Below are 26,798 nucleotides of genomic sequence, written 5' to 3'. Positions count from 1 at the left end.
CTGTCTGCCTGGACAGATTGCTCTACTTAGCGTAGCCAAGTCCAAAAGACAAGCTTCCCGCAACTGTAATAGTTAGTGTAAAAAGGGCAGTATCTTCTATTTCTTTTGCAATGCCTTTTATGTAACTGATAACAATTCATTAGCACTGTTCTGTTTTGCATCTGGTCACCCTACTCCGAACAGTCCTCACCAAGTTCTCTTTTTAATCATGATCGTAAGCATGTTTATGCAGCAGTCCCAATGAATTCACTGGGCCTTACTCTGTAAATGTATGTCCGCCTTGAGCAGAACCTCCCAGAGCAGCAGCAAAAAGCAGTTTTCATGTGGGAACTGGGTGTGTGAGTCTATTTATGATGCTATCCACCCCCCATGACGACACGTTTAAATAGCTGCAGGCCAACAACAAATGGAAAAGTTTAAGCTTTCTTTTTAAAAAATGCAATGGTGAGACAAACCTTATGATTTTTAGCAAACAGAAAAAGGGGGCAGGGTGGAATTCCTGTTCTCCCCTTGCTATGCGTAACATAATCCTATGCATGTATATTTGGAAGACCTACTACACCACTGTATATTGATCACTGGGGTTTGTTCCCAGGTGTTCAGGACTGCAGCCAAAGTCACTCAAGACTGTACTCCTGTGCACTTAAGAATTATAGAATTGTATTGTGTACATTGCAAAGGGAGGGGGGGGGTTGTTATTGTAAATACCATTGAATATGGTATTTATAAAAACTGATAGTACAGTACCTTTCCCCCCCCCCCGTTATGTTTCCCACATGGGTTTTATTTGTTTTTGCTTCATTTGTGTGTGTCTTATTTTATTCTCTGCATTTGCAGTGTTGTACTTTTTAATTTTTCAATAATTAAAAAGAAAAGAATAATAGAATTGTAGAGTTGGCCTTACTTGGGAGCACATCCTACTTCTTCTGAGGTCCTTTGCGAGACATAGCTGCCAAGTTATCCCTTTTTAAAAGGGATTTTCCCTTATGCTGAATAGGCTTCCTCGCGAGAAAAGGTAAAAACTTGGCAGCTATGTTGCGAGGTGCGTTAAGGCTAACCCAATTCTCCCTGCCAGAGTCGCATCCCTGAGTGGCTGGGCCAGGGAGTCTGGGGCAACCCAGTCTGACGGGCGGGGTGGGGTCCAATAAGAATTATTATTATTATTAATCTTGTGGAATACCAGCTGCTAAAAGAGACACAAGTCACGCACGCAACGAGCAGCACCGAAACGCAGCCAAAGAAGCGGGTGCAGGTAGCCAAATCTTTGAGGAGAAAAGGCGGCTCGGACCGCAAACACCGGATTCCCTCAGGTTGGAGCGCCTCTTCCGGACCCACCCGCCGCACCTTGGCGTCGCCTCGGCCCGCCTCTCCCCCCTCCTTGGCTGGGCGCCGAGAGGAGGAGGAGGCGCTCGTGCCGCTCTTGTCGCCCGGCCCCTTGTCCTTGCCTGGCGTCGCCGCCGCCGCCGACCTCTTCCCTTCTATCTCCGCACAGAGCAGAGAACCTGCCTGGGAAAGCCACAGGCTTTTCGGCTTGCAGCTGCCTGGAAATGGCGGCGGGGACGACCTGAAGGGGGACCCAAAACGAGAGCGGAGGAGCGCGCCGCGCCGCAGCTTCCCGTGCGCCCTGGTGCGCGTTGCGCGCCGGCTGCCGCCTCGCTCACTCTCACGCGCAAAGGGGTCGCCATGAGGCTCCTCCGGGCGCTGCTGAGGAGCGTCTCCCCGGCCACTATCCCTCAGCAGGTGGACTTCTACTGCCGCTTCTCCCCGTCTCCCCTCTCCATGAAGCAGTTCCTCGACTTCGGTGAGTGAGCGCCGCCAGCCCGGTGGGAAAGAAAGCGCGGCGCCCCCTTCGTTTGCTTGCGCCCTTCCTTCCTTCCTCCCAACAGCCCACCATTTTCTTCTCCCCGTGGGGTGGGGGCGGGGACACAGTCCCTTGCAGACCCTACTTGGAGGTCGGAGGGCGCTAGGCCTCCCCTCGGCGACCCTCCCTCGTCCATGGCAGGCGCCTGGGTGCGGGTCCGGGACGCGCAGCCAATGGGAACGGGCGTCCTCTGTGCCGCCTCCCTCCGCTCCCGTTCGGGTTCTGGGTTTGCAGGTCAGGAGGAGGAGAAGGCCTCGCGTTGTCGCTTCGAGCAAAACAAATCCGACCAGGCTGCTGCTTCCGGAGTTGCCTGAGAGTTCAGATCTAATGCTGCGGCGGCAGTCGTAGAGCTGGAAGGGGGACCCCCAGGCTCATCTAGCCCAACCCCTTGCAGTGCAGGAATGTCAACACGCGGGGCCTTCCCATCCAAGTTGACCCCGCTTAGCTTTGCAAATAGGCTCGCGCTTTTATTGCAGCAGCAGCAGCAACAACAACAACAACAACACATTGCATTCCTGAGGCTGAGTAAACACGCTTGTGGTTGGCGGTGCAAGTTTTAATTAAGAGCTTTCATTAACACGCGCCCAAATCCTCTTGCTAGTGTGCAAAGCGGCTGTTTCCAGCAAAGGGAAATTGCCACGCAGCCACTTAAACAGGCGAGAAAGGGATTCTTTCAATGCCTCTTCTGGAGTCTGAGCAGAGAGGTGTGATTATGGCGTGCAAAGAATTCCGCTTTATTGGATGTAGCCCCTTTTATCTCTGCTCAGATGTGTCTTAGCAAGTGTCCCTTTTTATCCTGGGACAGTTTTCTGTCCTGGTTGTCATTATTGCTGAGGCCTGCACTTCCCAATCATAGTATGCGTAGTCCTCTTCTAAAGCCAGGATTCCAAAGTGGACCATATATGAAATGGACATGTGTGTGTGTAATGGCTACTTTACCTTATTTATTGCAAGTGACCCTGCTGAACATTTTATACATGTCTGTATTGCATCAGCTAAACTCTACACCTTTATCTATTTGAGAAGCACTAATGTCCTACAGGGACCCAGGTGGCACTGTGGGTTAAACCACAGAGTCTAGGGCTTGCTGATCAGAAGGTCGGCGGTTCGAATCCCTGCAACGGGGTGAGCTCCTGTTGCTCGGTCCCAGCTCCTGCCTACCCAGCAGTTCGAAAGCACATCAAAGTGCAAGTAGATGAATAGGGACCGCTCCGGCGGGAAGGTAAACGGCGTTTCTGTGCGCTGCTCTGGTTTGCCAGAAGCAGCTTTGTCATGCTGGCCACATGACCCGGAAGCTGTCTGCGGACAAACGCCGGCTCCCTTGGCCTATAGAGCGAGATGAGCGCCGCAACCCCAGAGTCGGACACGACTGGACCTGATGGTCAGGGGCCCCTTTACCTTTACCTTTAATGTCCTACAATATCAATCTGCAAGCGCCAGGTTTATATAATATTTTTTAAGCATTTCAGCAATATTGTTCAAATCTAATCTGGTTTGTAGGCTGCCATTTGCCTCTGTGTATCTAATTGCAGAACTGTTTTAACATTGCCATTTGTGACATGGCAGCTGATATGCTGTATTCGAACAGTGTACAGTACCTGATAGCAGAAACTTTATGAGGACTAATTTGGATTTTATGCGATAATTTCGCTTTTCCTAAGTACACCTCCATGTTTGGTGTTTACAGTGCTCAATAGCATAAAAAATGTGAAGGAAAATGCGTACTGTATCTCCAAATATTGACATGTATCAGGCAAGTGTGGTGAACGAGCTCTAAATTGAGCATTAGCTATTATTGCTAGGAAATGAAAAAATCATTTTGCCGCTCTTCAGGAGTGTAGGGTGGTTGTTGTTGTTTTTTTATAGCAGTTGTGTGTTGTTAGCATTTCAACAATGTTAACACAAGAAAAACATATTGCAGTGTCAGTGGCTTCTGCTGTATTGATCATAGAGTACACAAGGATTTCTGCTAAACTTGAGCAAAGCTACGTGATCGCTTATTGTCCAAATCCCTTTTGATAGAAACTAATGTTACTAATTTAATGCTCAACCTAATTTCATTGTGGCCGGTGACAGATCAGTCCGAAAGGATGGGAGTAGGGTAGGAAGAGGGGAAAATGGGGGAACAGCTCAAATGGATGTAGTAACGGAAGGAAGGTGAAGGTTCATATCTCTAGCAAGAGCTATTTAACCCTCCCCTTGCAGTCCACTGGAGGAAGAGAGAAAGAAAAAGGGAGGTCTGCCCACTGCCAGGTTGTGATCCAAAACAGATTACCCTGAAGTTGATGTAGGGGTGACTGGAAGTGTCTTTTACCAACTTTGGGTGGTAAGGAAGTTACAACCGTTCCGGGATTGAGATAGCTTGACCATGGTTGCCCATGCACTGGTAACTTCAGAGTTGGATTACTGCAATGGACTCCTGGATAGCTCAGTTGGTTAGAGCATGATGCTGATAACACCAAGGTTGCAGGTTCGATCCCTGTAACGAACAGCTGTGTATTCCACAGAGCAGGCCTTTTCATGTGACTGTCCCTGACCTGTGGAATAGCATTCCTGTTGAATTATGTCCCAACTGGCTTTCCCAGCTGGTTAAATAGTTTTTTACTACCAAATGTTCAGGCTTCAGTCTTGTTTTGTATGCATTTGCTGTTTTTGTGCTTTTAATTATCTGGCATGTAAATCACGTTGAGGCAGTGGTTTAAGTGCTGATCAGAAGGTCGGCGGTTCGAATCCCTGTGACGGGGTGAGCTCCCGTTGCTTGGTCCCAGCTCCTGCCAACCTAGCAGTTCGAAAGCACGTCAAAGTGCAAGTAGATAAATAGGAACCGCTACAGCGGGAAGGTAAACGGTGTTTCCATGTGCTGCTCTGGTTCTCCAGAAGCAGCTTTGTCATGCTGGCCACATGACCTGGAAGCTGTATGCCGGCTCCCTCGGCCAATAATGCGAGATGAGCGCGCAACCCCAGAGTCGGTCACGACTGGACCTAATGGTCAGGGGTCCCTTTACCTTTTTAATAAATTAATTGTCAGAATAAGAATCATTATGTAGCCCTCCTTCACAGGAAAAGAGTTCCTCATTTATTATTTAAATGTTCCATATATATTTTTGTGTGTGTGTTTTTGTTGGAGAATAACTACAAATTCTGTCCCCATGTTTCCTTCTTCCTCGTGAATTTGCACATTTCCATAGTTGGGTTCATTGTTCCCTTTATAAAATAACATCCCATGGTTCTGCATATATTGTTTGATTCCTATATTTCCCCCCCTTTAGGATCTGACAATGCGTGTGAGAAAACTTCATTTATGTTTCTGCGACAGGAGTTGCCAGTAAGATTGGCAAACATAATGAAAGAAATAAGCCTGCTTCCAGACAACCTTCTCAAAACACCTTCCGTTCAGCTTGTCCAGAGTTGGTAAGAATCAGTTTTTAAAAACAAAAAGCAAAACTGAACTTGGATATTTAATAGACACAGCAAGTGATGCTAGAAAACATTATTTTTTTACATACCTTTGCTGCTTGTTTTCTTCTCACTTGTGAGGAAAGATTTGGAAGCTGAAAGCAACCCTTTAACCCTCTCCAATATTATTTTGCTGAGTTAATGATCTCGACTTGGTTAGAAAATGTTAGCAGGAAATGGCTAATAATTTCAGCTAGACTATATATATGACAAAGGCCAACCGTGCGGAAATTGTGTTTATAGGTACGTCCAGAGCCTTCAGGAGATCCTTGATTTTAAAGACAAAAGTGCTGAAGATGCAGAAGCTATTTCTTGGTAAGTGTATTTTAATGCATCTGAGTATATTGTGGCAACAGATTCTCTAAACTCTTTGTGTGCAGATGTTATTCTGCTTTGAGAAGATGAGTGTCATCTTTTTATGCCATTGAACAGATGAGGTCTTCAGAGTATTCTGAATGAAGAAAAGTCAGAGGTAGACACATCTTTCTTAAGCGTTTAAAATAACAAAGGTTGATGGACCTTGCTCTGAAAATGATCAGGCTATGCTAACAGAGATTTGAAATTTCAAATTCTTGGTCAGTTTTCGCTTCCTGGATGATTTGTTGAATAGCATGATGCTTTTTTTTTTTTTAAAAAAAAGACCATTTATTATTATTATTTTGCACTGAAGTGGAAGGTGTGACTCTTGAGCAGTGGTGGGGGAATTTTGGCTCTTCAGCACTTGCTGAGTCAGCCTACAGTCAGCACGGTCAGTGGGAGCTGTAGTACAGCAATTTATGGAAGACCATAGTTTAGCCACCTAGTGCTTTCAATGTGTCTTAGACCCATTTCACAGAGAGTGCACTTGGTTCCAGTTTTACAGATACTGTGATAACAATCCGGAATCGTCACAACGATGTCATTCCTACCATGGCTCAGGGCATCATAGAGTATAAGGACAACTATGGTGTTGATCCAGTGACCAGTCAGAATGTGCAGTATTTTTTAGACCGTTTCTTCATGAGCCGGATTTCAATCAGAATGCTTCTTAATCAGCACAGTAAGTACTTCTGTTAATCGCGGAGATGTGCAGAGCAACTGAGAGTGATTTTCTTTCAAAAGCCAGGAGCTTGTATACGGGGCACCATGTTTTCAGCATTTTCCTTGTCTGTAAACGCTTGCCAGTTTTGTTCTTAAAACAGTATATTAATTGTTTGTTCCCCGGATGTAAAAACTGCTGCTCTTGCATCCTATAAATTGTGAATTCACTTGTGATGCACGTTTGTTATCTTCCTCCGTTTGGCAGCTATGTTGTTCGGGGGGAAAGTGAAGGTCAACCCGGCTCATCCCAAACACATTGGAAGCATTGATCCTAAGTGCAGTGTGGTTGAAGTCGTAAAAGGTAACATCAGGTAGACTTATCAAGGAAAACAGATGTAATAGCAAATAATTGGTGGCAGTCTAAACGGGCTGTTGACTGTGTTTAACATCGTTCGTGTGCCAGTGTGGTGTAGTGGTTAAGAGCGGTGGATTCTGTAATCTGGTGAACCGGTTTCGCGTCTCTGCTCCTCCACATGCATCTGCTGGGCGACCTTGGGCTAGTCACACTTCTCTGAAGTCTCTCAGCCTCACTCACCTTACAGAGTGTTTGTTGTGGGGGAGGAAGGGAAAGGAGATGGTTAGCCACTTTGAGACTCCTTAGGATAGTGAAAAAGTGGGATATCGAATCCAAACTCCTCCTCCTCCTCCTCCTCCTCCTCCTCCTCCTCCTCCTCCTCTTCTTCTTCTTCTTCGTGGTGTCAGTTATGCTGGTGGTTATAATCAAGACTGTGTGATACTTTCATAGCTGCCAAGTTATCCCTTTTTTTAAGGGAAATTCCCTTATGCTGAATAGGCTTCCTCGTGAGAAAAGGGAAAACTTGGCAGCTATGGATACTTTGCCAAAAAAGGGGGGGGAAATTATCAACAAGTTGACCCAAATTATACATAAAGTAAACCTGAATTATAGGAATTGTAGACAATTTTTGTAATTTAGTCCTAAACTAGAGAGTGTGTGTGACTTCACTTACTTGGCTGGAGAGTAAACACCTTGGATCTAAACAGGACTGACAACAGAGTAAATGTGCATAGGATCACGGTTACTTCCCTATGCTTTTTATAGCCTGTATTTGGCTAGTCAGGGGTGGGGGTGGGGGCTATGAAGGGCTACTGGAAATTTTTAATCCGCTCTGGCTTCTGAGATTTTACCAAACATTGCTCACACACTTTTAAACACATTCAACCTCAGGGACAATATATTTGGCTCCCCCCCTCTTTCTTAAAAAGGAAAGAAAAGAAAGCCCTGGAAATTAAAATCTGCATTACCATACACTTTTTCTGTACTTTGCACCGAATCAAGGCTTGAGTTAGTAACTTGAGTTGTTGTGGCCAGAAATATTCATGATCGGCATTTCATTCCTGAACAGTTAAGAACTGGGCTGTCATGAATCTGTTTCCTGACATTTTTTAAAAACTGCCGCCAGGATATTGTGCAGAGCTGCGAAGTGTAAACCTTTAAACAAAATTGTTGTGGTTTAATTTTTTTGCAGACGGCTATGAAAATGCAAAGACACTTTGTGACCTGTATTACATGAATTCTCCAGAACTTGTACTCGAGGAGAGAAATGGTAAGAACAGGAAGTAGAGTGGATTATTAAAAGAAGTCACAAGTCCTTGGCAAGGATTTATGCACTGCCACTTTTTGTACAGGTCTCCCTTCTTAGACTGCAATAGTAGTGCTCATCTTCCTATTGGTTGGGCATCACGTGTGTGATGACTGTCTTGCTCAGTGTGCAGTGCGAGCAGGTGCTGCCTCTGGTGCATAGAATGTTAATCAGGTATCCCGGGCACAGCCTTAAACATGATGTGTCTCTATATGCCGAATTCAATATAGAAATATGCTATGGCGCATAGGGTTGCCAGACTCAATAGAGGACAGGACTTCTGTGCCTTTAATTGCCCTGCTCTCTTTTGAGTCTGGAAACCTTAAAGAGAAACCAGCAGACCCTTTGCTTGGAAATTAAACAAAGGGTCTGCTGGTTTCTCTTTAAGGTTTCCAGGCTCAAAAGAGAGCAGGGGAATTAAAGGCACAGAAGTCCTGTCCTCTATTGAGTCTGGCAATGGCGAACCTTGGGCAGATGCAGCTCTCTGCACATAGCTGCCAAGTTTTCCCTTTTCTCGCGAGGAAGCCTATTCAGCATAAGGGAAAATCCCTTTAAAAAAGGGATAACTTGGCAGCTATGTCTCTGCATCGTGTTTTCACAGTGAAAGAAATGTGCTGCATGTTGCAGGGTTCACTGTGAAAAGTTCATAGTGTGAGCTTGTGAAGTAGCTTTCGGTGTCAAGCTACCAGGGGTCAGCAAACTTTTTCAGCAGGGGGGCTGGTCCACCGTCCCTCAGACCTTGTGGGAGGCCAGACTATATTTTTTTGGGGGGGGGGAGAATGAAAGAACAAATAACCCAGAGATGCATTTTAAATAAAAGGGCACATTCTACTCATGTAAAAACACGCTGATTCCCGGACCGTCCGTGGGCCGGATTTAGAAGGCGATTGGGCCATATCCGGCCCCTGTGCCTTAGTTTGCCTACCCATGTATTAGATCAGGCATAGGCAATCTTGGCTCTCCAGATGTTTTGGAACTACAACTCCCATGATCCTTGACCCCTGGCCCTGTTAGCTAGGTATCATGGGAGTTGTAGTTCCAAAACATCTGGAGAGCCAAGGTTGCCTATTAGATGAATGAGGATTTGAACCTGGGTCGCAAGAGTCCCAGGGTGACAGTATATTCATTTAGCAGTGGCCACTTTGCCACTGACCCCTGTTGCCCTTTTGGAAAGCCCTACGGTTATAGCAGGTAAAGGTAAAGGTACCCCTGACCATTACCGTGTTTCTCATATATTTATTTTTTCCTCAAAAAAACACACTATGGCTTATTTTCAAGGGATGTCTTATTTTTTTCCTCCTCCTCCTGCCGCGGCCGGCATTGCTGCTGCGCCTATCACTATGTCTTATTTTCGGGGTATGGCTTATATTCCTTGAATGCTTAAAAATCCTGCTATGGCTTATTTTATGGGTATGTCTTAAAATATGAGAAACAGGGTAGGTCCAGTCACGGACGACTCTGGCGTTTGTCCGTAGACAGCTTCTGGGTCATGCGGCCAGCATAAGCTGCTTCTGGCAAACCAGAGCAGCACATGGAAACACTGTTTACCTTCCCACCGGAGTGGTACCTATTTATCTACTCGCACTTCAACGTGCTTTTGAACTGCTAGGTTGACAGGTAGCCAGTAGGAAATTTTTTGCTTTGTTGTTTGGTCTGCTCCCTCTGACCACTGCAGGACTAGGAAGCAAGCTGTCCTCACTCTGGTCTTGTTAACAAATAGCACTACAATTAATCACTATAGGCAACCTGTTCCCTGCTGTATAGAATGTAGTTGTGCCAGTGTCTAATTGAAAGACATTCTTGATTATTATTAGAGTCCTCCCCAACCCATATCCTATGCTTATTTGTTTCAACAGGTTTTTTTATTTTATTTTAAACAAAACAAAACAAAAAACAAAGTTTCAATGAAATGAATAGATGTAGTTTACATTTCAAGTTGTATCTTTAAACAACAATTTCAACAACAATTTCAGCATGAGTAATGCAGCCCTGTAATACTGCTAGATCAGGATTTTATTTCACTGGGCAGAGAGTAAATCAGACATATATACACACCTTTTACTGCGACCTTTTACTGAAAAGGCAAAGAGCTGCAACAACCTTCAGTTGTTCATCCTGGAGAGTAGTGACTAGTGGGGTGCCACAGGGTTCTGTCTTGGGCCCAGTCTTATTCAACATCTTTATCAATGACTTGGATGATGGGCTTGAGGGCATCCTGAGCAAGTTTGCAGATGACAGCAAATTGGGAGGGGTGGCTAATACCCCAGAGGACAGGATCACACTTCAAAATGGCCTTAACAGATTAGACAACTGGGCCAAAGCAAACAAGATGAATTTTAACCAGGAGAAATGTAAAGTACTACACTTGGGCAAAAAAAAAATGAAAGGCACAAATATAGGATGGGAGACACCTGGCTTGAGAGCAGTACATGTGAAAAGGATCTAGGAGTCTTGGTAGACCACAAACTTGACATGAGTCAACAGTGTGATGCAGCAGCTAAAAAGAGCCAATGCAATTCTGGGCTGCATCAATAGGAGTATAGCATCTAGATCAAGGGAAGTAATAGTACCACTGTATTCTGCTCTGGTCAGACCTCACCTGGAGTACTGTGTCTAGTTCTGGGCACCACAGTTCAAGAAGGATACTGACAAGCTGGAACGTGTCCAGAAGAGGGCAACCAAAATGGTCAATGGCCTGGAAATGATGCATTATGAGGAATGGCTTAGGGACCTGGGTATGTTTAGCCCGGAGAAGAGAAGGTTAAGGGGTGATATGATAGGCATGTTCAAATATATAAAAGGATGTCATATAGAGGAGGGAGAAAGGTTGTTTTCTGCTGCTCCAGACAAGCGGACATGGAGCAATGGATTCAAACTACAAGAAAGAAGATTCCACCTAAACATTAGAAAGAACTCCCTGACAGTAAGAGCTGTTCGGCAGTGGAATTTGCTACCAAGGAGTGTGGTGGAGTCTCCTTCTTTGGAGGTCTTTAAGCAGAGGCTTGACAGGCATATGTCAAGAATGCTTTGATGGTGTTTCCTGCTTGGCAGGGGGTTGGACTGGATGGCCCTTGTGGTCTCTTCCAACTCTATGATTCTATGATTCAGTCGTTACTATTGCAAGAAGGATGTGTCTTTATGTGTGCAAGGCCTGTGACACACAAATCACAGAGAAAGCACTTAATGGTATACCTCCGATATACCTTCTCAGATTGGGGACATCGTTGGGCATCGTTTAGACCAGGCACATCCAACTCCCAAGAGATTGTGATCTACTCCCAGTATATAAAAAAACTGGCAGTGATCTACCCATTGTCATTGGAGGAGGAGAGTGCATGGGGTGGGTGGGTGGAAGGGGAGGATTGCCAGAGTTCCTGAGCCTCTTTTAGGGAGGAGAGGCCAAAGTTGTTGAGCTTTTGTAGAGGGGAAAGACTAACCATTAACACTAACAACCGCACAGAACAATAAAGCCAAATAACGTCGGCAGCGGACTATAAAATACAGCCCTATTGACGCTACGTAGGGACAGGGCAGGGAGGGGAAACATTCATTATACATTGCTTTTAATCCCGCGATCGATAAGGATCCAGTGATCGACCACGATCATCTGGAGATCTACCTGTCGATCGCGGCCGACCGGTTGGACATCACTGTTTTAGACAGATGGAAAAAGAAATACTATGTACCTGGATCCAAATAAGCATGTGCTTAGTTCCAACATATTAGTTTTGAAGTTTCAGAATAAATTTTTAATACTGTTTTTTGGGCAGAGAAGTGGCTTGTGTTCAACAAGGGGTGGGAATCCAAAAATCGCACTGGATGGATATACAAGTGCTGTTGGGCATGCCTAAATAAGCTTTTTTGAATCTGAGCCATTGTAAACTTCTAAGAGGGCCACGCGGTTTAGTCTGCTCAGTCAGGCCTTGCCAAAACTGATAGTTCAGCACTCGGTTGTTGTTTTTTGTTCCCCTCTTTTTACAGTAAAATCACCAGGGCAGCCCATGCAGGTGGTGTATGTGCCGTCGCATCTCTACTACATGGTTTTTGAACTTTTCAAGGTTTGTACAAAACACACTGATACGTTGTGGATCCTCTTTCTCTGTTTTCTGTTGTCAAACTGTCAAGAAACAAGACAAACACGGCAATTCCTGACACTGGATATGCTGGGAAAAAAGAGTAAGGGGGCGGGGAAATCACTTTTAAAGACAAGCGCTTTGAAAATAATGTGAGGCTTACACACAATCTAGTGTCTTGAAGGAGATCTCCGTAGCCATTCTGCTGTGCCCACACCACCCTTATCTCGCCCTCATGCAAATGCTATTCTCCTAGCCATATCTGATAACGTCCCACATCTCAGCTAGATGTTTTATTTTCATTCCCTTCAAAAGACTCGGGTGAACATAATCTCATAGGGAAGTAGCCAGTGCACCAAGGAGCCCAGAGGAGGGCAGGCTGATTTGTGAGGCACAGTAGGGCTTCAGGTCATACTGGGTCACCAGGCCTGGAGTTGGCCTTAGGACACAAATGTGGGCCTGCAGATGTTGTTGGATTACAACTCTTATCATATCCAGGGGTGCCATATTACAAGCAGTGAAAATCTGGACAGTTGTTGAGCCTCTTGAGGGGGGTAGGCAAAATGGTTGAGCTTTTTTAGTTTTGCCCAAAGTTGCATAATTGCAAAAATTGCCGTTTCTCAGCTATTGTTGTGGAAAATCAGGAAAGGCAGCTGCAATAACATGGGCTGCCATACACCTGGAATTTCCCAGACATTTCATCGATTCCCACCCACACGCATTATTCCGGATATTTCCAGGAAATCCCAGACATATTGCAACCCTGTCATATCTGACCATTGGCCAGGCAGTCAGAAGGGGACTGTCCCCATGCCTGAACTGGCATTGCTCCTCTATGTTTAGGTGACAGCTGTGGTCATGGCTGCCTTTTAATACCAGGAGATTCTCCACCCCTAGGGGATCCTGTTATGTGCACAGGGTCGCATGTGAGAATGAGAGAGTTGTCCTCCAGATTTTGTTTCCATGGATTGCTCTGCAAGTAAAGGGACTCGATTTCATATCTAAAATACAAAATATATGTTGTTGCCCATATTTAAATTCTAAAACGGCAGGGAACAGAATTCAGACTACTGTTCCCGTTCTAGCACTTCATCCATAAAATAACTTTCAATCTTGAAAGACAGAAATAACCAAATACTAGTCAAGTAGGTTGAGTAGCTTCATAAAACAAGCAGGAAGCAACTTTATAATGTAGTCTAGAACAAGTTTCTTCTAAAAATCTTTTGAATCATTATGTGATGGCAGCTAAATGGAACTGTTTTGTTATGATATGTAGATGTGTAATTTGGCCATTACTTCCATGTTTTGAAATCTTAGAATGCAATGAGAGCTACAATGGAACATCATGCGGATCGAGACATTTACCCTCCAATTCATGTCCACGTCACATTAGGCAATGAGGATTTAACTGTGAAGGTAATGGCTTTGTTTACTCTCTCATTTCCCACTTTGTAGTCCTGGCAAACGGTTAAAGCGCTGGTTTTCCAGAAATTTTCACCTTGATGTGCATTTACCTGCCACGGGCATTTTAGGTGTTTATTGACTAATGAATTATCTGGTCAAAATAATGTGCATCATAAAATAGCACATAGAAGGCGCATATGATTCAAACAGGACTGCTAGAGTTATTTTGCCAATTCAGGGCTCTTCTGATCCAGGATGAGGAGTTCAACCTATTTTGGACATGGCTGTGCTCCCCATTAACATTCAGATGAGAAGCTGGGAGATGCTCCTGTATCTATCGTTATTCTTGGATGTTTTGAGTGGCAGCTGTGGTCGTGCTTTTCGCCAGCTACAGCCCCCTCTTGAACTGAACAGTCCTGGTCACAGTCATAGTAATATCAAGAGTGGACTATCTGCCGTTGAAGACTGTTCTGAAATTTGACCCAAAAGGCTGCCAGGATTTTAACCCGAGGCAGACAGGTAGAATGTATTGCTACAATATTGTTTCATCTGCAGCGATAGTCAGGGCCTAGGATTTCTTGATCACCTCCTCCCATATGTAGCTTCTCAATACCCTATTCCACATTGGAGACCCTGCACTATGTCCCTGTGTCATCTGAGGTTCAGTGGATGGGTATATGAGCAGACTCTCGATTGCTGCCTCCTCAGCTGTGGAACATCCCAACTATGACACTCTCTGCTGGATTCCCAGCTTGTGGTCTACGCCTGGCTTTAAAGAGACCTTGTGGGGATTATATCTTTTATAGATTGGGGTTGCTAATGAAATGTTTTTCTGCTCTTTTTACTTACTTGGCATTAAAAAATAAATCTTTGGTTTTGTATGATTTGCATTATTGTATTTCTATTAAGGTAAAGGTAAAGGGACACCTGACCATTAGGTCCAGTCGTGACCGACTCTGGGGTTGCGCACTCATCTCGCATTATTGGCCGAGGGAGCCGGCGTATAGCTTCCAGGTCATGTGGCCAGCATGACAAAGCCGCTTCTGGCAAACCAGAGCAGCACATGGAAATGCCGTTTACCTTCCCGCTGTAGCGGTTCCTATTTATCTACTTGCATTTTGACGTGCTTTCGAACTGCTAGGTTGGCAGGAGCTGGGACCAAGCAACGGGAGCTCACCCCGTCACAGGGATTCGAACCGCCAACCTTCTGATCAGCAAGCCCTAGGCTCAGTGGTTTAACCACAGTGCCACCTGGGTCCCTTGTATTTCTATTAGCTGCCTATTATTATTCTGTTAGCTGTCTTGAACAGGCATCCCCAAACTGCAGTCCTCCAGATGTTTTGGCCTACAACTCCCATGATCCCTAGCTAACAGGACCAGTGGAGGGCCGAAGTTTGGGGATGCCTGGTCTTCAACATCCAAACTAACTGAAGAATACAGTGTGTATAAATCGTTTTGAAGAAGTACATTTTGTACATGCAGGCCAACATTCACCATTCATTCATTCAGTTAGTTAGTATACCACACTATACTCGCAGGTCTCAGGGCGGTTCCCCAGATAAAAGCACAATATAAAAAACATTAAACACATAATAAAATATACAAGGTGTATATTTCTAATGTAAGGTTGGGTATGCCAGTGTTTGTTTTTAGCCAGATCTAGAGCGCGTGGCATGAATCGTCCCCCAAGTCCTAATCATTCATGCTGTTTATGAATCACATTCTTAATAAATATCATTTAAGGGAATTCTTATAAAGATGGAAGCTCAGTGCAAGTTTCTCCCCCTCCACCTTCTAGATGTGTGATCGTGGCGGTGGTGTTCCTTTGAGGAAAATAGATCGGCTGTTTAACTACATGTATTCAACTGCACCCCGTCCCCGTGTTGAGACATCGCGAGCAACACCTCTGGTATGTAAGCTGTTTTTATGCGATACCTTGCATTGCCAGTTGGCAAATTAGTTAGTTGACATGGTTAACAAAATATTTTCTTGTACATTAAGGGGGGGGGGCTTTTCTGTTTCAGGGCAGCATTCCTTTGGGGTAATGGGGGGGGGGGCAAAAGCCAGTAGTGGATACATGCAGAGGTTCTTGCTCTCTTTATTGCTTCTCTCCCCACCATTCTCCATTTCTTGCCTACCCAGCAGGCTACCAAGGAAAGGACAGGTCAATCTTGCCAGATGTAAATTTGCAGAGAGGTCTTTTGAAAAATAGGCAAAGAGCCACATGAAATTAGGCTGTAGGTTGCCCATACACAGATCCATTGCTTATGGTAAATATGGGCCAGAATGATGCTATTATTAACTAAAGCCAGTATCCAGAGTTCCATGTATAAACAAACTTCCAAATGCAAAAAAAACTTCAGTGAAGAAAATCAGGCTCTAGCAAGGCACTGTTCCATCAGCAAAAACCTGCTTTCTGCTGTTAATGTTGCATGTAACTTGCTCCAGTTCATGGGCTTAGAACGGCCTCACTGCCATTTTTGCTCTCTGCTTTCTATTTTAAATGCTAATAAGTTTAAGGCTGAAGATTCTGTGAGCTGGTGCCTATGTTATTTTGGTGGCTTATCTGGGCAAGTAAAGGGTCATATAAGCAGTTCATATAATCCATTTGAGCAGTGCTATTTTTCTATTTAAAAAAGAAAGAAAGAGGTTCCAGAACTCACCATGAATGCCTCTCTTGTTCTCTTACCGTGTTTCCCCCTTTTTAATACGTAGTCAGAAAGTAAGCCATAGCAGGCTTTTAAAGCATTTGTGCAGATTAAACACCCCCTGAAAATAAGCCATACCTCCGCGTAGCAGCGCCGCTTGCCTCGAGGCAGCGGGACCCAGCAGCAGCGCCGTCCTTGTCCTCCCGCTGCTGTTGCTGCTGCTGCTGCCGGGCCAGGCAGAGGCGAGGCCGCTGCTCGCCCCTGTGGGCTGCATGGCCCAAGGCTGAGCTGCAGCGGGAGGCCCGCGGGTGCTTCCGCACCGCTGAAGTGATGGACGGCGGCGGGAGCGCTGCTGGCCCCTTCCGCGACGCTGGAGTGTCATGGGCTGCATGGCCCAAGGCAGAGTGGTGACAGGAGGCCCGCAGGCCCTTCCGCACCACCGGGGCGACACACGGCGGGAGCGCTGCTGCCCCCTTCTGCGCCGCCAGAGCGCCCGGCGAGGAGGCCTGCCACCCCGGCGCCCAGAACCAGCGCCGATCGCTCGGAGCGCTCCGCAGCGCCGATCGCTCGGAGCGCTCCGCAGCCCCGAACGGGCGGAGCACTCCGCAGCCCCGATCGGGCGGAGCGCTCCGCAGCGCCGATCGGGCGGAGCGCCGAGCCAGCGACCTGGCCTCTTCCTGCCTGCTGCCCGCCGCCCAGAATCGGCAAGGAGGAGGGGAAAGGGGCGCCTGGGAAGGAGTCGGGAGGGCTCTTGCTGCATGAGCCGTGGGCGCGCGGCTCCTTCCAAGTGCAGTGAGCGCCTCATTTTGAGTGAGAGGCTTGAAACGAACACAGCAACAAGGGCGATGGCTGCGCGGCCGTGGGGGCTCTCAGTGCCGCCTTGCCCGGGTCCCACATTCCCCGGAGGCCTTCCGCCTCGCCAAGCTCAGCTGGCCAAGCTCTGAAGGCGCGCGGGTGGCCTGTCTAAGGCCGGGCGGGATCCCTCAGCCCTGCTCATCCTCATGCGAAACACCCCCCCCCCCAAAAATAAAGTAGCAGGAACCTTGGAGCGGTTGGCAGGGGGGAAATAGAAGAAAGAATTAAAAAACCGAGACAAAGGCATCGCCGGGCGGAGCGCCTAGCCAGCGGCTTGGCCTCTTCATGGCCCGGCCGAGGAGGCCTGCCGCCCCACCGCCCGGAACCATAGATAACATAAAAACATAATAACAATAAGACATCCCCTGAAAATAAGACACCCTGTGTTTTTTTGAGGAAAAAAGTTATAAGACGGTGTCTTAAAAAGGGGGAAACACGGTATAATGGCAATGGTGCTCACCTGAGTGGTTCTGGAACTGAGTTCTGGTGAATGCCAGCTGGAAAAAAGCCCTGCATTTGAGCTGTGTAAAATTGGGAAACAAGACTTGCGGAATATCTTTCCCCCATGATAAATGATCATAAAAACCATATATTGCTATTGCATTTGGGGCTGCTTTTGAAGACTTAAGAAATTTCAGTTAATTCAAAATCCAACTATTAAAATTTCCAAGCTTTAAGCTTTGGCAGTTTTTTATACTCCACAGCAAGTCAAATAAGAACATTGTTCAGTGAGATAAATTCATATACCACTAGGTCCTGTGTCTGCTTGTTCTTACACTTCATCTGAGTTTCTGTGGTATCTTCTACTACATTATCTAACACTTGTCTTTCCTTATGCCTAGTGGTTATACATCTGATAATGCCAGTCAGGTCACACAGTGAAATTACTGGATATCCAGTACAGATGCCCTTGCAATCCTATCAGATGAGAAAACTGCATGCAGATGCAATAGGGATAAATGAACATTACTCTGGAGTTGGGGCAAGACAGCTTTTTTGCAATGGCAATTGAACAGAAGAATGAACCGGAGAGGAAGGCCCAACTGTGTGGCTTAGTGGTTAAGGGTGTTGCATCAAAGGCCTGGAAGACTCAGGTTCAAATCCCCAGTGTTGAAGCTTACTGAGTGACCTTGGTCTTTCTCACAGCTTTGTTGTGAGATTTAAATGGGGAATAAAAATGTATGCTACCTTGAGCTCCTTTCAAGGAAGGCAAGTTATAAATGCAATAAAAATAAATAACTGCATGCTTCAGTTTCATTTGTATAGGAAGCCATTGGCAAGGATCAGGAAGAATATTAGAGAACCCCTACCTGCAGTTTTGCCTTCATTTTCTTTTCACTGTAAAAGTAACTTCCTTTTTCTCATGTTTGTGTCCAGCAACAGAATTTTTTTCCTCTAGCAAATGTTGATTATATTGGGCGGGATTCAACAGACAAGTTCCACTAGCAGAAGTTCACACAAAGACGCGATGGGGGTTTTCACTGTCCTTCCCTCGCACCCCCCAAAATTGGCCTGGGGGGGTGGGTGTCAAGAAGGCCCCAGAACACCACAGGGAAGAAGGAAGGAAGGGAGCCAATCTGGATGGCAAGCTAAAATGCTTGCGCTGGTGGAATGATCAGAAGATTACTATTTTTGTTTTTCATGTTTTAGCTAACTCTTGTTGTTGGTTTGTGTGTGTGTGTTTAGGCTGGATTTGGTTACGGCTTGCCTATATCCCGTCTCTATGCTCAGTACTTCCAAGGAGATCTGAAGCTCTATTCGCTAGAGGGTTATGGTACAGATGCTGTTATCTTCATAAAGGCATGTTATTTATCACCTGTTTTGACAAACGTCTTTCCATTTAAAAGGCAGGATCTGATGATGGCTAAGTTATATTGAACACTGCCCTTTCCTTCTCTCTGCAGGCTTTATCAACAGAATCTGTTGAAAGACTGCCGGTATATAACAAATCAGCGTGGAGACATTACACAGCGAACCATGAAGCAGATGACTGGTGTGTCCCAAGTAGTGAGCCAAAAGACATGACTACATTCCGCAGTGTATAGCAGAATGGGACAATAAGTGGTGTGCAGAAGATAGCCTTAGTACACAGTTCTAAGGACTGGTTTACTACAGTACAGCTCTAATAATTTTGTATGGGGGAGCACGCATTTTCACTAAACAGGAGTCAGAAAACCATGTCTTTTCTAGAGCAGCGTTCGTTTAAAAAAGTGAGTATGCTAAATTCATTTCAATCATTCCATCTTAAATTGCTTCAGCAGGTAGATCTGGTGTTATCAGATTCTAGATTTTATATAAAAAGGTCAGTGCACAGCTTGTTCAAATATTGTACAATTTCACTTGCCAAGCATTCTAATGAGACTTCCATGGAAAACTTAGTTGAATGAAAGAACTGCAATGTTATAAACCTTATCTGGGAATCAGTTGCACTAGCACAGCATTACAATGTGAGAAATAACTACTGTAGATAAAAGATGATCATGCTTTTCTTTCTTGGAATCAAACAGTTCGAACCTTCTAATGTTAGACACCATAGTTCTTCTAACAAACCACATGCATTGAATTTCATATATGATCCAGCTTGAGTTTCATTAATATTATGTAATTGGGAAGTTTAGCACATAAATATATCCCACTAAAATCAGTGGCACTTGATAACATTTACATTTGGCTAGCTTGTGCCTTGTGTTTTTACCCTCTGTAGGAATTCTGAATAAAAATCTCAAATCTGGTAGGGCATAAATATGTTATTCATTAGGTGGATTTCCAAGAATGAATATTTGCCTCTCTTCAGAATATTCAGGCATAATTAATTAATCCCAAAAATGATGAGTTGAACTTCACTCATGTAGTGAGATTTTCCTGCCACCCCCCCACCCGAGTTGGTTCTGAGGGTTGAAGGACTGTGGAATGGCATGTAATGGGGTACAGGGATTGTAGTGGGATAGGAAATTACGGAGAATTCAGTGGGGCTGACTTGTGGGAGTGCCTTGCCACATGCACAAGACATCTCTGGATCCAGCCCTTTTATATCAGCAGTTGCAATTAATGCAAAAACGCTGAACATGATCTGGACAAAATGGAATTGCTGGAGAGGCTTAAGCAAGTCCTCAATTCTCCTGTTGAAATCAGTGGTATTTGAAAGTGCTTCAACTGTTGATTAATTTTGCTTTTCAGTAAATGAAAGTTGTTAATAAAGCACAGCCTGCCTCCTAATTTAATGCCACTGATACTTGCACCGATTTTTGCAAAAATGAAACAGGCCTCAGGTTGTTAAGAAAGTTTGGACATAATGCACATAGTACTTTTGACATCTAATTGCTATGGGTATGTTTCTTTGCACTTTTATAGTATTTCTCTTAAAATATTTGGATATGTTCAGCTTCTTAAGAATGAAAAGAAACTGTAGCAATAACAATATATTAGTTCTTTTTTAAAATGTGGTATACTTTCTGTTCTGAGCTGATGTTTCTTGCTGCTCTAGCCTATTAAATAATTCTATACATATTTAACTTCCTGTTTATGCTCTATCTTCTATAAACATCTGGCCAGCTGCCAAGTAGTAGAATGAAAGCAGTTTTTCACTGAATTCAGCTGAATTCTGGAGTATTTGGTAGTCTCTAATGCTGTCATGGTAACTTGCAAACTCAACAAGAAGCGGATGAACGATTGCAGCCATCGTGAACATAATGCCAGTATTGCAAGGAATAATCAAGACAGGAGATATCTAGTAAGTTGTGCACACGTTATAGAAAGCACAATTGGTATCTATCTGAAGGGTAGTTTCCCGTTGGTTAAAGCAAGGCCTATTGAGTTGGGTTATAGTTCCAACTGGTGGTTGAAGGTAGAACAAACATTTTGGGAAGTAAAGAGCTCCCACAATCTAGTTTGCAGACTTGCTAAGCCTGAAGTTGGCCACAGGAGCGAACCTAAAATGTAAGTAAAGAACAAGAAACTGAAGAACAAGGATCAGCTAGGCATAACTCCCACATGTGTGTCTGTCTCTCTATAAAGTTCAGATTACTGCATGGGAATGAGTGAATATTAAAGTTGCAGTCATTAAAAGTAGGGTGCAGTCCCAATAGCCTTGTGGTGTTAATGAAAGCTACCCTTCATACCAATTGGTACTTTTCCCCCAACTGACAGCCCAAGGCTATATAGTTGGGATGTACCAAAAGTTACCCCCAACTAGGCTGGGACCCCCCACTCCAGCAAAAAAGGGACCTGCAGAGAGACTTTCCTACCAAACGCTGCACAGGAACCAATTTTACAGTATCTCATGAGGGTACTGGGAGAAAGATCACAGAGAGAAAGAAAGGGGAAAGGCTAAGGAGCTACCAGAGGCTGCAGAAGGACCGCTTTTAGAAGCCATAAGCAGCTCTGCTGTCTGGCTGTAATCAGGTTGTGGTCAACATGTGTGCCTGAGATAACAGCCCTGATGGTGCTAATAAAAGCACGTTCAACAGTTCCACTTCACACACAGCTCCCTTTCTCAACAGTCAGCACGCAAGGGAATGGTGGAGGGACGAGAAAGATAGAGACAGAAGTATTTTTTAAAAAATTAAGCAGAGAAGGGAATGGGGCATAAAAAATAAGTGAGTCGTGACAATAAGGTGGAAGCAGAGAAAGTGATGAGTTGAGGACTGAAAAACTAAAGTCCAATAGAGAGCAGGACTGAGAAAAAACAGTAACATTGACCTGAGGACAAAAGCCAGTGGAAGTTTAAAGTGACATTGCTGCTTTTGCCAACAGCAGGAGTGAACTGGATTATGGGAATTGCCTACTTCTCAAAATGTTGATCCTGCCTTTGACCACCTGGTGGAGCCATAAACCAACCAGATAGTCTTGCATTGCCAGTTGCTCACACACCCAGACATCTAAAGCAGCTATGGTACATTTTTACTCAACAGGCACAAACTCTTATTTGCTGCATGTACACACAACCTCAGGTCCTAACTTGGTGTTGCATTTAAATTCCTTTACATCCAGCAAATGTGGCATAAAATAGATAATGCTCTCTTCACCTTCCCTTTGGTTCCTAAGCTCTTCCTTGATAATTTTTGCTGCTAACATTTAATTCACCTCCACAATTGCAATGTTCATGCAATGCCTCCCAGGCATGATCCTCCATTAAGATGCACACACAGAAATCAAAGAATGCAGTTTAGCCACTTTGCAGTAACTGAGATGCCGGATTAAGAGTACAGTGCGATGATTGTAAACATATTTACTCAGGAATGAAACCCTTTTCAGAGTAATGGCAGTGCCAAATGATGTGTTAAGATTTTTGGTGATAGTGGGGAAACAGCAAAATAGACCCATCTGCACTTTGGGGCATCTTATTAGGAAATTCATTATGTGAATTGGATGATAGAATGTACTGTGCAGGATGAAACTGCCCTTGGCTATAACCAATAGCAGCTTAGTAGGGAAGTTTTCAAATTAAGACACACATCATGCTACTGCTTTAAGGTATCAGAGTCTTTGGAAGTAAAACATTTCTGCTCTGTGAGCTAGTAAAGAGTACAGTAGGTCTGGCAATATCAAAAACCAACACTCACGTTTGCACCTGCCTGCCACTTATGAAGGTTTGATCATCTGGCAGTGGAGGGGCTGAATGAGATACTGGAATTAGTATCCTCTATTCATGTAAAATATGAATTGTAATCAGGGCTACAGTCCTGATCCAGTAGTCAGAGGAACTGCATGTGCATTGCTGTACTATGGATGCTTGTTGAGCCTGCTTCCATGTGTGCCTTCCAGACTGCCAGGGGATTTGCATGTACACATCTGGATACGCATGCTCATTGTCCCAGCTGGATCAGGATTATTTTAGTATGTTCAACAATCAAAGTCTACTGAAGGTTTACCACTAACCAAAACAACTGTTTGTGGTAGCAAACTCACTGTTCAGTCATAGGCACAATGAGTTCATTTGCTATTTTAAGGTTTGATTCATATGAATAAAGCATTTCAGAAAAAAATAATTTATAATGCTACTTTATATTCCAGGCAACTCCCTGTTTGCACAGGGGTTGCGTGCTGGGTCATCTCGCGTCTCAGTGGAGTGTGCATAAGCTCGCCCCATTCCGCTCCCCCTTCTGGGGCTGAAAACTGTGCTCGCGTCAGCAGTCGCATGCCAATAAAACTCACACAAAATTGTTGCCGTGTGTATTCTGTTGCTAGAGCTAGATTTGGAAATAATTTTGCTTGCAGGTGGAAGAATAACATTGCAACAGCCAGGCATTTTGTATTCAGAATTTTAACATTGTACTGTGAAAATTTTGGCTTGCAAGAAAGAGGCTTGCTGTGATTTTTATAATAATAAATCCTAAGCATTTTTAAAAATCTGGCACTCCATTGATTAATTGCACGATAACTCCTGGTGTCTGTCTTGTATTATCACTTCAGTGTGGAAACACTGGGTTGCCCCTTGTTAAGGCTGTAACTCCAGTCATCTAATTGGTTATGGTTGCTGAGGCTGGTGAGAGTTGGGAGTCTGATAACATCTAGTGGCCCACAAGTCCTCCGCTGTGATAGTCTTCAGGTGTGCTCCATCTATGGACTGCCAGACAGGCTCACCTTGACAACTATCTTCCTTACATACAATTGGAAAAGGTAACCTTCCATAGTAGTGGGGTAGGAAAACTGGGGGGGGGGATTCACATCTGGCAACCAATGTGCTCCTTTGGTTTCAGATAAGTACATGGGTAGAAGAGCCCAGACACAAATTTTCACAGCTCTCTAGTGGCTATGGTAGCTCATTTACCAGAAGTAATGTATTTAATTAACTCTGGAAGTGTATACTCAATTCTGAGCAAACTAAGCCTCATAGAGCAAAAACCTCCTAGGAGGATTAATTTGGTCAGAATCAAGTACACCACTGTATACACTTCCAGAGTTATGTGATGGAAACAGCACTGGGAGGAAAGTGACTCCAAATCTAGAGACTTTTTTTCATTGCACAAGTTCTCAATATTCTAGCCCACTTGTATCCAATGTTAGTTATACTCCAAGTAAGCCCACTGAAATAGACATGATGAACTTGGGTTCATTAATTCCAGCAGGTCTACTCTTGAGTCAAACCTGGATGACTAAAACCCTGTCTCTTATTCATGCAATAGTACCAAAACACATTTTCTCCTATTCTTGGTTCCTTGAATCCAAGATAATAGTACTATGCCATTAAAATTTTAAAACTTTTATTTTGAAAATGCTCAAAATGTGCATTTCATTTAGTCTTAATTTACAATTGGCAGTTTTCAATGTTTTCTTACAAAATAATCATTTCATTAGATGGCAGCATGTTACTAATTCATGCACATGTAAGTCATAATAGTAAGAATTTCAAAATACAAGTTCTTTTTTGAATGAAATTTATTCCATTTCTCAAAAGTGCCACTCCAATGTAGTGTATTTTTTCCTACAACAGATTATGTGTTACCCAACAGCACATGGCAATTGTGTTTGACACTATTCTGAAAAACAAATGCAACTCATGAACAGGAAGACATTTCGTAGTCTACAGTGTAATTATACACACTGCAGAAACCCAGTGCTTCAATTCATACCTCCTCCGGCTATTCCCATTCTGGTATTAGGAAGACCAATAGCATTGAAAGTTTAGTAAAAATATATTTTTGGTCCTCAGTATCTTGAGTAGGAAAGTGTAATGCATGTATTACAATTTGATCTTACATGGATTATAAAAACCCCATAGTCCATACAAAAGTGTATAAAATTGATCAATAAACTTTGAAATCCTGCTTCAACATACTCAGCTTAGAAACTTAGTGTTATCTTATTTTAGAAAATAAGAAAGCCAAGATGCAAGTCATGAATTATATTACTACAATACATTTTGAATTTAAAATGAACTCTGGAAAATACAGGATTTTAAACACATCATTAAGTCAAAATACGATTAAATTAATTTTCTATTATTTTTAAAACTTAATTTTTCCTCTATACAACACTAGTGGCAACAAACTTCTCTTCAACAGAACATAATGACCTGATACTGTCTCTATACCAGATACCACCCAACATTATACTGTAATTTATGTTCACAACCTATTCATCAAAACTGTATATACTTCTGATAGACACTTCAGGGACCTAGAATAAGTAATACATATATACACATTACTTAATGCAAAGTTAATTTACGGTTCATTAGTACAAGTTAATGATCTAAATATAAAAAATGGAAAATATTTCATTTTATGAATCATATAAACAGGGAAGGACTGTAGAAATGGGAGATTAAAAAACCTATATTGTAAAAGCTATCATTTCCCACCTCCCCCATTCATAATTATACAGTAATATACAATTGTGACACTTCTTCAAGCTGAAGGGAGTCTGATAAAAATAGATTGAAACATTACCTTGGCATAGTTCCACTAGCCCTTGTGACTACACCAGATTAAGTAGTTGCATAGGATATCTTAAAGAATTTTAGCAGCTTGATTCTACGGTGGCTACCACTCTGCCAGTTTTCCGGACTTCTTTCTCTTTCTTTTGAAACTTCTCTTTCTGTTTCTCCAGCTTCTCTTGTGCTTTCTTAATATCTTTAATTTTCTTCTTTATTGTTGATCGATCATTTTGACTGGATACTCCCAGGGTCTTTCAAATAAAAAAACACATTTTTTAAAATATTCTACAAAGTAGCAATATTTGCACCATAAACAATGCCCTTTATTGTTGCATGAGTTTTGGGTTGTTGTTTTTTATTAAAAAAAACAAAAACCCCAAACCATTTTCAGCCGTACTCACAACCATTAATTATCATTATAACGAAAACAACATACAAACTAAATATTTTTGCAAACTACAAAATTCAGCAAATCTATGGAAGGAATACAAATTACAGTGGAACCTCGGTTCATGAACACCTCGGTTTACGAATTTTCGGTTTACGAACGCCGCGGACCCATCTGGAACGGATTAATTCACTTTACATTACTTTCAATGGGAAAGTTCGCTTCAGTTTATGAACAGACTTCCGGAACCAATTACACCCATGCTTCGGGTTAAGTACGCTTCAGGTTGAGTACTCCGCGGACCCGTCTGGAATGGATTAATCAACTTTCCATTACTTTCAATGGGAAAGTTTGCTTCAGTTTATGAACGCTTCAGTTTATGAACAGACTTCCGGAACCAATTGTGTTCATAAACCGAGGTACCACTGTATTTAAAGCTGAAGAGAGATATCGTAGTCAGAAGAAAAAGCATCTTCGCGCAGACAAGAATGGTTTGCAAGTAGTACAAACCTGGGACAGCTTAATGTGAAATACTTAAATTTCCTTGACTCCTAAATACATAGTTGGAAGAACCAACCTTAAGGGGCGGATCCACACATTTCCCTCATATTCACAAACAGTAATAAAATGTCTTCCTAGTATACCCATGATCATGTGAGTAAAGATTAGTGTGAACTGGACTGTTCAACGACAATTCACGGGACTTCAAAAGATGAAGGGAATGCTTCAATATCCATGAAAATTGCTATTAGTAGTTATCTGTATCCAGGCCAGATCATACTAAAGTTTACCCACTCAGGCATGGTCCAGTGGCCACTTGCATTCACAGTGCTGAGGTACTAGTAGTAATTAAGAGGACAAGTTGGTTGCAGCTACCTTAAAACCTATTGATTTTGCTGAGCTTCAGTGCAACTTCTTTGGACTGGCATTACTCTCTTCAAAAATGACCTTATGGTAAAAAAAGGTAAAGGTACCCCTGACCAGGTCCAGCCGCAGATGACTCCAGGGTTGCGGCGCTCATCTCGCTCTATAGGCCTAGGGAGCCGGTGTCTGTC

At 43.7% G+C, this 26,798-nt stretch overlaps 2 protein-coding genes across 4 annotated transcripts in view; one reads left to right on the top strand and one right to left on the bottom strand.

Moving 5' to 3' along the window:
• The first annotated feature begins 1,394 nt into the window (after positions 1 to 1,394).
• Positions 1,395 to 23,326, top strand: PDK1 (pyruvate dehydrogenase kinase 1). Its single transcript, XM_035135276.2, has 11 exons — positions 1,395 to 1,801; positions 5,131 to 5,272; positions 5,561 to 5,632; positions 6,172 to 6,356; positions 6,603 to 6,698; positions 7,885 to 7,962; positions 11,980 to 12,056; positions 13,389 to 13,487; positions 15,274 to 15,384; positions 18,665 to 18,778; positions 18,883 to 23,326. The coding sequence occupies exons 1-11, from the start codon at positions 1,684 to 1,686 to the stop codon at positions 19,021 to 19,023; spliced, it is 1,233 nt and encodes a 410-aa protein (XP_034991167.1). The 5' UTR covers positions 1,395 to 1,683; the 3' UTR covers positions 19,024 to 23,326.
• The window catches only part of LOC118094658 (neurabin-1), a 46,816-nt gene continuing 41,214 nt past the window's right edge, over positions 21,197 to 26,798 (bottom strand). For all 3 annotated transcript variants that reach the window (XM_035135230.2, XM_035135241.2, XM_060281091.1), the window contains one exon: positions 21,197 to 25,606. In XM_035135230.2, the coding sequence (XP_034991121.2) occupies positions 25,439 to 25,606 (168 nt within the window). In that variant the 3' untranslated portion in view covers positions 21,197 to 25,438. The remainder of the gene's footprint in view (positions 25,607 to 26,798) is intronic.

The sequence above is a fragment of the Zootoca vivipara genome, chromosome 1 (assembly GCF_963506605.1).
Source record: "Zootoca vivipara chromosome 1, rZooViv1.1, whole genome shotgun sequence".
NCBI classification, from domain to species: Eukaryota; Metazoa; Chordata; class Lepidosauria; order Squamata; family Lacertidae; genus Zootoca; species Zootoca vivipara.
Note: the sequence above shows the minus strand (reverse complement) of the source record. Positions and strands in the feature narration are given on the sequence as shown.

What these genes read in the sequence shown, in the direction of transcription:
- PDK1 (XM_035135276.2), top strand. Translation starts at nt 1,684, where the DNA reads ATGAGGCTCCTCCGGGCGCTGCTGAGGAGCGTCTCCCCGGCCACTATC. An exon ending in GAAGCAGTTCCTCGACTTCG is followed by an intron (nt 1,802 to 5,130) that starts GTGAGTGAGCGC and finishes CCCCCCCTTTAG; the next exon opens with GATCTGACAATGCGTGTGAG. An exon ending in TGTGGTTGAAGTCGTAAAAG is followed by an intron (nt 6,699 to 7,884) that starts GTAACATCAGGT and finishes ATTTTTTTGCAG; the next exon opens with ACGGCTATGAAAATGCAAAG.